Source organism: Pseudorca crassidens, chromosome 18 (assembly GCF_039906515.1).
Source record: "Pseudorca crassidens isolate mPseCra1 chromosome 18, mPseCra1.hap1, whole genome shotgun sequence".
Classification (NCBI taxonomy): domain Eukaryota; kingdom Metazoa; phylum Chordata; class Mammalia; order Artiodactyla; family Delphinidae; genus Pseudorca; species Pseudorca crassidens.
The window spans coordinates 62,054,868-62,064,322 of record NC_090313.1 but is presented as its reverse complement, the minus strand read 5'-3'; the positions used below and the strand labels follow the sequence as shown (position 1 = coordinate 62,064,322).

At 37.5% G+C, this 9,455-nt stretch overlaps 1 protein-coding gene across 5 annotated transcripts in view; it reads right to left on the bottom strand.

Moving 5' to 3' along the window:
- Positions 1 to 4,648: 4,648 nt before the first annotated feature.
- The window catches only part of FNDC3A (fibronectin type III domain containing 3A), a 162,240-nt gene continuing 157,433 nt past the window's right edge, over positions 4,649 to 9,455 (bottom strand). For all 5 annotated transcript variants that reach the window (XM_067713874.1, XM_067713876.1, XM_067713873.1 and 2 more), the window contains one exon: positions 4,649 to 7,144. In XM_067713874.1, coding sequence (XP_067569975.1) covers positions 6,830 to 7,144 — 315 coding nt within the window. In that variant the 3' untranslated portion in view covers positions 4,649 to 6,829. The remainder of the gene's footprint in view (positions 7,145 to 9,455) is intronic.

The window sequence follows — 9,455 nt, the reverse complement described above, 5'->3', positions numbered from 1 at the left end:
CAGATTGGTAAATAGAAGGCTACTGTAATCTTTTTGCTATAGCTGCATAGTATTCAGTTGTATTGGATGTACAGTTTATTTAACCAGTCTCCCATTTTTGCTCATTTAGGTCATTTCCAGTCTTTTGCTGTTACAAACACGTCTGCAATGAATAGTGGTGTCTAATGTGTCACATGTGGGTGTAGGTGAATATTTGTCAGTGAATTCGCCTCCTCAGAGTATAAACAATATGTAATTTCCCTTCATAGGGACTGTACAGCTTAAGCTACACCGGCGATGTCTTGTTTTTCTATACTTACCAATATAGTGTGTAATTCAAGTTTTGCATTTTTGCCAATGAGAGTGAAAATGGTTTTTCTGTGTTTTTAGTTTGTGTTCCTTTTGTGTGTGAGATTGAGTTCTTTGTATTTCCTTTTATGTGAACTGCCTGTTTTTATATTGGGTTATTAATCCTTTCATCTCCATATTTCAGAACTTACTACATTTTCCTATGTTAGAGAGACTAGATTAGCCCTTTTCTGGGATATGTGCGCAAGTATTTTTTCCTGGTTTGCTATTTGCTTTAACTTTTTTTTTTCATATGCAGAAGTCTTTATTTTTATGGCATTTAAATGATCAGCCTTTTTGTGACTTTTGTATCTTGAGGCACAAAAGGTCACCACCACTCCAGGATTATAAAGGAGTATTCCCACATCTTCTCATTTATTTGGTTTCATTGTTTACATTTAAATTCATTTGGCATTCATCCTGGTGTAAGGTGTGAGATACGGATCCAACTTTAATTTTTAGGTTGCTACCCAGTTGTACCAATATCATTTATTGACTTGATCATTTTTACTCCATTGACTTGAGGTGTCAGCTTTATCAAGTATTAAATTCTTCTATGTACTTGGGACTACGGGCTTTCTATTCTGTCCTTTAATTTTTTTGTACTGGTATTATCAGTTATGAAATCTTTATAATTTAGTGCAGCTAATCCCCTCTCATTGCTCTTTTTCAGGGTCTTTCTATTTTTATTTTCCCCAATGAATGGCAGTATTATACTCATTTATTTACAGTGGATTTATAGTATCTTTTAAAATTTGGTGTCCTGTTAAAAAAAACTAATGATATTGTTATAAACTGCGTGTGCTCTTTCTAGAATAATGTGTACTCTCTGGACCCTTTGTAGTTTTACACTCCTCACCCCTCTGAGGTCATTTTGAGCCAGATTTACAGTGAATAGATTCCAAGTTTTTCATAGCATGACTGGATACTAGACTTCATGCTGGTTTTAATGGTCTGAATCAAAATTTAGAGAATCACAAATTAATTCTGTTAGTATTACTACTTGAGCATTAATACATGAATTTTCCTCAAATGTTTTTTAGGTTGCTTTTCAGAATATAGGCTGTGAGGAAAAAGGTCTTATATTACTGTATATGAACATTTCTTACTACACAGCTGCTGTCGTTGGTAAACTGAAACTGTAAAACGTAATTTCCTCTCCAAGACCACCGGGTCATCCTAGAAACATTAAGAGTCAGAGAGGGGCTTCCCTGGTGGCGCAGTGGTTAGGAATCCACCTGCCAATGCAGGGGACACGGGTTCGATCCCTGGTCCAGGAAGATCCCACATGCTGCGGAGCAACTAAGCCCGTGCGCCCCAACTACTGAGCCTGTGCTCTAGAGCCCGTGAGCCACAACTGCTGAGCCCACGTGTCGCAACTAATGAAGCCCACGCACCTAGAGCCCGTGCTCCGCAACAAGAGAAGCCACCACAATGAGAAGCCCGCGCACTGCAACCCCCGACTCACTGCAAGTAGAGAAACCCCATGCGCAGCAACAAAGACCCAGCGCAGCGGAAGATAATAAATAAATAAATAAATAAAATTAAAAAAAAAAAAGTCAGAGCTGATAACTTAGGCTTGGGCAGGCCAAATCATTTAATAGCTATCAATGACATCCATAAAGATTCAGTTGTACCATGCACAACGCACCGACTCAAAGGAGTAGGAACGCCCAAGGAGGTCTGGGAAGTCTGAAAAGGAAGTGAGAAGTTGGTCTGTGTCCTTAGAAACATGGACGTAAGTGAATTTATTTTATTGACTCAATGTCCAGGAGTCTCTAGTCGTGTGCTTTCTGTATATCAGTCTTTAGGAATGTCTTATAATCCCTTCTAGAAACTGAGGTGAAAAATTCACAGAAAACCAGCCATCTTAAAGTGAGCATTTCAGTGGCTTTTAGTACATTCACAACGTTGTGCAACACCCACCTACGTCTGTCAAGTTCCAAAACATTTCCCAAATACAACTCCATACCCATTACGCAGTTTTTCCCCATTTCTCCCTCCTTCCAGCTCTTGGCAACTACTAACCTATCTTTATGGATTTACTTAGTCTTGATATTGCCTATGAATGCAGTCACACAATATGTGACTGGCTGTGTCTAGTTTTGTTCACTTAGCATGTTTTTGAGCTTCATCCACATTGTAGCTATATTCCCTTTTTGGACAAGTTAGCTTCTCTCATTTGTGGATGAATGAGTATTTAAGAGAATGGGTTATTCCTATGGCAGGGTGGAGGCTCAAAATGGGAATCAGTGTAGCAAAGGATGAAATTCTAGAGAAAAGAAATTAGAGCTTCGTGTTTAATCTGTCTGATACGCCTGTACCAGTCTCCTAGTCTGTTTTCTTTCTGTTCAATGCTTAGTGGGCTGTGGGCTGTTTTGGATGTGGGGAAGTGTTCAGCACAATGCCTGGCATACAGGAAGCTCTCAGTAAATGCTATCATAAATGCAATATTAAAGTCAACTATTATTTTGATTTCCTTCTTAGAATTCTGGGAGACAGTAGAGGGTAGTGGTCAAGTGTGGGAGCACTAGACCAATCACATGGATTCAAACCTCAATCTCAGCTCTGTCACCTATTAGCCATGTGATCTTTGGCAGATGCTTGTTGCTCCGTGTTTCAGTTTATACTTAATGGAGCAATTAAGAGGATTATGAAATAACTAAGGTAAAGCCCTGAACACAACACCTAGCACACACTGAGTGGCCAATAGACGCTATTAGGATTTGAATGGTCATGCGGCTTTAAAATCTATCCAGTTTTGAAACTTTTCTCTTGGCAAATTTCCCGTAGCATCCTGTCACATAAGATGAAAAATAGTCCTTATAGCATCTAAACATTTGAAGGCACCACTCCATACACTGTAGGTTTGCTGACCCCAACTATTAAAATCTTAGTTGTTCTCTCAACTTCCCCTTTAAGAGTGTAAGGGAGAAAATAACAAATGAATAAAGGGATACTCTTGAGGGCATATAGATTATCCTAAAACTGTATATTTAAAAAGCGTTTAAAAAATACAAGGCACTATCATCACCTATGTTGATGGTAGGTGATTAGATTGTAGGAAGACTGGTGTTAGATTTTGGGGCCCATTTCCTCTGGCAGTCTGTTTGCCTAATTGAGCCACCATACACAAGGGATCCTCCTGCAGAGAATCTGTTCATGATGATGATGGTAAGGTACTTGCGTTGGAAACCAACCCACAAAATGCTCAAGTACAACGTGTAATACTCCTATTTCCAATCTACAGAAAAGAGGTGATAGGTAAGTCAGTATCATATTGTTCTCAAGGCTGGATTCCAACTCAGTTGCTTCCATGGAGTGATGCTCCTACATCCAAAGTTTATCTCCTCTTCCCCAGCCTAACACTGTAAACTTTACTGTGGTGCCTGCAATTGTGGCAATTAGAGATCCACTTGGATTTTTTTTTGTTTAATTAATTTTATTTTCATTTTTGGCTGCTTTGGGTCTTCGTTGCTGCGTGTGGGCTTTCCCTAGTTGCGGCGAGTGGGGGCGACTCTTCGTTGTGGTGCGTGGGCTTCTCTTGTTGCAGAGCATGGGCTCTAGAGCACAGGCTCAGTAGTTGTGGCTCATGGGCTCTAGAGCGCAGGCTCAGTAGTTGTGGTGCACGGGCTCAGTTGCTCCGTGGCATGTGGGATCTTCCCGGACCAGGGCTCGAACCTGTGTCCCCTGCATTGGCAGGCAGATTCTTAACCACTGTGCCACCAGGGAAGCCCCACTTGGATTTTAAAAAGCAGTGTATCCCTGGATGAGGTCTGTGGGATGGAAATTTTAAAGAGATTGAGGAGGAATGTTGAATGTCTTGGTGCATGTGAGAACTTTCTGGTGTGGTATTAAGTAGATGGGAACGTTGAACTTTCTGGTGGAGAGCAGACCTGGGGGCAGATTGCAGTGCCAGTAATAGGAAGGTTCTGGGCCCCTGTAGGTGGGAAAGAGAAGGTACTAAGAAGTAGGTAAAGAATGCAGGATAGGTGAGGCATGGTCCGATTTTCTTTCCAATGGGAAGTTTACCTCAGACCCATCCTTATTCATTAGATATATTGTTTCCTTTATATATATATATATATATATATATATACACACACACACACACACACACATATATAAAAGAATACATATAATGTGCAACAGAATCAGGTCACTAGGATAAAACTTGACCTTCTTGAATATGGATCCTCTCATGTTGACGATTTAAATATTTTGAGAAAACTGTTGTAAGCCAACTGCAAGAGGGGAGACCTTAACATTTCATTTTCCAAAAGAGGCAGCAAATAATGTTTATGAATACAATAAACACATCTCAAAAAAGAATGATACAACTTTTATTTTCCATGGATTTAAAGATACTTTTGCTACATAGTTTATGTATTTTTATGAGATTATATTTTTTCATTTGTATGAAGTTCAACCTTATACAATTTCAAGGTGATACGTTTGGTAGTGTATCTATAATCTTTAAAAAGTTTTTAGAGTTTTTGGAATGTACAGTATATGAGGTAAAATCAAGATTACATTAAAAATTGTTTCTCCTCTGCACTAATTTTGCAGTGAGGCTCAAATGGCAAGTACACTATTAAATGACATTTACTATCAAAAATAGGAGTTCATTTGAGTTACTATGAAAAACATAAGCCACTGCAACTGCCACAGTGGCACATTTTACAATTTTAGACATTCAACTATATAGAAATCTCTGGGCTATTACACTCAAACTCATTTGTACTGCCAAATGTGGCACTTTTAAGAAGTTTCTAGAAAACAATCTCAATCACTGTTTTGGGGGAAGTTAGCCTACACGTAAGAGATTAAATTTAAATAAAATGTAAACATACAGTATTTTATAGTGACAGATCATTCTTACCACTTGGGAAGGCCAAGTTTATCCATTTCTTTTTTGAACAAAGGTTAATGTTTTTTCTACAGCACAGATCATTTGACATAAAACAATTACAATACATGCTCATTCTAATATAAGAAATTCTTCAGAGATCTTCAAAGCACAAAACATACGTCCTTTTTTTCAAAGACTGACAGAAGTGCTTAGTAATCACTAAACTGCTAACCTCAGCAACTAAAAATTAGTGGCTCGCTATCCTAAAATTCAAATAATAAATTAAAAAGTCTAGTTACAAGTGTTTCACAGATAACAGATGTGATAAAACAAGAATTTTAGATAGTTTCATTACAAACTATTATTACTGGCAGTCATGGACATCTATGCAAGATGTACAATGTGATACTTGACAAAATTCAATCTGATCACCCAATAACTCACAAATGCAAGCTCACAAAACATTAACGAATTATGTAATTGCAAAGTGCTCTAATGCAACATTAACCACATGCAATCAACAACTGGAACAGTATCCAAACAGACATTACATTAAACATCAGTTTTTCAAGAAAGAAAGCAGCTTGAAGTTTACTGGTGCAAATTAATTTTGTCTTCGGATTTGGTGCCCCAAACAAAAGGTTAGGTTTGATTATGAATTCTGATGGTGATGGCAGTAGTTATGGGAGAAGCAGCGAAACTTATGGGAGTTCTTCAAAATTAGCCTGTACCAGATAGATGGAGTGAGAGTGAGTGAGTGTGTGTGTGTGTGTGTGTATATTTCTACACTTGGTATATATAAAGCCATATATGTACGTGCATGTCCTTATACACACACATATAGTTCAAAGGCTCACAAAACCAAATTAAATAGGTTTGAAGTTCAGAATTATGATTACTTTTAAAAAGTATGTAAAAGCCCTCTGTTCTTTTCCATGTTCTCAAGACCTGAAGATGGGTTTTTGAGTAAACATTAAAATACTTTTAGGCCAAGTAAACTGTATGTGCTTTCAAGTGACTTACCTGTGAATTCATGAATATATACTTATAATGAAGAACTCCACATTTATCAAACAAGAAGCTTCTTTTTCCCATGCATATTCTTTCATCCAGTTTTTGTCTGCTAAGCCCCTCCAGTTATTCATCATAATCCCACTTACCAAATTAAGACAAATGAGGAGGTAGAAATATAGCACTAGATTGCTTTCACAGCATCATACTTTAACATTTTTATATAGCATGTTAGTGTAAATTTTAATCATTCTGAATTTTTCACTAGGTAATAATTAAAACAAACAGATCAGGTTGTCACTGTTACACTCATGCTGACTGGTCAAAGTATCAATTATATATTGTTGCCTCTCAGAAAGTTTGTTTCACAAGAAGGCATGTCAAAAAAAGAAAAAAAGAAAAGAAAAAGAAAAAGAGCCCCAACCGAACAAAAAACCGAAACGTGCTATTTCTGTGGCTTGCATTCTAATAAGGTGCCAGCCTCTACCTAACAATATAAGCATTAAAAATGGCAAAAATGATGTACTATAGTCTCAATGCCAGTGCTAAATGTCACTGATTTTGTAAAAGCAATACAGAAATAATTTTAGTACATGACAAAATAAAATGTAATACAATATTAAAAATAAAGTTATATTTTCACTTGATTACAAAGTACTGAATGATAAAGGCAATCAAAATGGAAAAGAAAGCAAACAGCACAAGGATGACGGCTGCACACTGCTCGTCACTGAGTGCCCGCCGGGTCCTCGTGCTTTCCACAGTGTCTCTGTTGGTGCTGGCTGGTGGTTCAGTCCTCTGAGAGATGAAGAGCACTGTTGTGCTGTAGGGGCCTACGAGGTCCTGATGCCCCACAGGGTCTTGGCACTGGCGAATGGCACACACACGGAAACGATATTCACAGTTCAGCTGAAGGCTTGAATACCGGAATGAAGAGTCAGGCCCTTTGTAAATCTGATAGTAAGACATTAGAAAAAGAATTATATGGGAAGGCTGGGTAGAAAATCTATGTTAAAACTGGCTAGTTTTAGAATTATTTTTGACATGGAAGCTAGTGAGTGCCACTGCTTGTATCTTTTAAATGACATTTTAAAAATACCTATCCATTAAAGAACTCAACTGTTTGCTGTATAATGCCTGGAGAAATCTGGTAAGTAAGGATGTGATATCTACCCTCACAGAGCTTACAGACCAGCTGAAGAGTGAAGATGTGTCCCCAGAACAGCTAGAGAACAAGCAAAATCAGCCCACGGGCATTTCTCTGGTTTCAGCAAATATAAGAAGTCAGACTTCTGTGAAATCCTTCCATGAAAGGAGGAACAGTGTCTAACCTTGCTCTCCCATGATATCTTTGTATAACTGGTTTCTGTAAAGTTTCAAACAGATCTGCTAAATGAAACAATAAGTGAAAAAGGAGAGCTCTCTGTAGGTGTCTATGGCAAATCATTTTATAAACTTTAAAAGGAGAGATCCCTTAGAATCAAAGAATGGGATTTTAAAACCCAGCTCCTCTGGCTCATCCCTTAGAAGGGAAATAACAAGAATGGAATTCCATAGATTTTTCAGGAGAGTGTGCTAGTGATTGAGAGGATATGTACTGGAACTGGGGTCCAAGCTCTGCTCTACCACTGCACACTCCTCCAGGGCATAATAGTTATCTTGTACGGTAATTATGAGAATGAAATAGACTAATACTTGTTAAAGCACTTCTTAGCACAGTGCCCAGCATATAGTGAGTGCTCAATATATGGAAGCTATCACTTCCACTACTGCACCCCTTCACTCATTCTCTAAATGAAAAGACCAAGACTCAGTGATTTCCCAGTTGAGTTTCCCCAGCTAGTTGGTGGGTTATATTAAGAGATCAACCAAAACCTGTGGGCTAGCATTCCCTCAAGCGATTTTAGTAGCCTCAGTTGTATCTGTGTTGTAAATCTACATTTTTACATACTGGTTTGCTTCCAAAGGAGAAAGGTAAGATCTTTCCCTCATTTTTGTGTCTCCAGAATATAGCATATAATAGGTACTTAATGAAAGGCCACTAAATTAGTACTGTGTATACATCAAAATGTATATCAGAAGATACTGAGAAGATATATAAATGAACCTTTACTGAAAAAGTAAGCTTTAAGACAAATCTTAAAAAAATGCGGAATATGAGTTAGTTCTGAAGATGCATATGAGCATTTCAGGAAGTGAGAATGTAGAAATGATTTATGTCTCAGCGACAGTAAAAGGATGAACTTAAGTATATCAGAAGACTGTATTAGAAAGCAGTGTGAAACAGTATACATACAATGAAGTCAGTTTAGTAAAAATAAAAAATATGTATTTGTCTTATGGGTATAATGGGTGATACTTATTTTTGTCTTTAAAATTTTCTTTACTTTCCATTTGTCTCCAAATGAGCGTGGTAATGTGATCAGGAAAAAAAACTCAACAAATGGCATGAGGGTGATAGGTGAAGAGATTTGACATTGAAAGGAAGAATATGTTAATACACTAGTTGGAAATTTAAGTTTAATTCTACAGGGGCCACTGTAGTGTGTGATATTTAAACTGTTTAAGGAATCCTGATCATAAGGCTGAGAGGGATTGAGGGAGTTGGGCAGGACAAGGGCTCTTGCTGAATTATGAGGCCCTGGTATAATTTTCATGGATCACTTAAAAAGTGACTTTTTATTTTAATAAAAGTTGGCAGGCAAAAAAAAAAAAAAAATCTTCCAAGAGTTTAAAGCTTGGGGACCAAAGTGATGTTAGTGTTTATGATCCTGACGAATGAGGAAGAAGTTGGAGAGGAGAGACTGGGAAGGAAGACGATGAGATCAAATTTTCAATTTTGTTTTAGATGTTGGGAAGATATCTAAACAGGGAGACATCCTATAGGTAACTGTAGACTCAAGACTGAAGAAAACAGATACATCTGCTAGAGCTGATTTTAAAAGTTTTATAGATCTAAGTGAAGCTATTCAAAAAGAGTCTCAAGCTCAAGATAGCTGGGTTAGGCCTTAGAATGAGAAATAAGAATTAAAATGAGTAACACCATTTCCACCACCCCCTTTCATATTGACAAGATAAATTCTGTGACCCTAATAAACAAGAGGGCAAGTAAAAACTCTAATAAATTCATAATGTTTTGGTCCATAGCTATTGCTCACAGATAGTATTACATACAATTAAAACAGAAGAAAAACTAAAATATCCCCTTTATATTTGCTATCAATAACTATCCATTTACTTAGGCAGAATGTGGCAAATATAAATT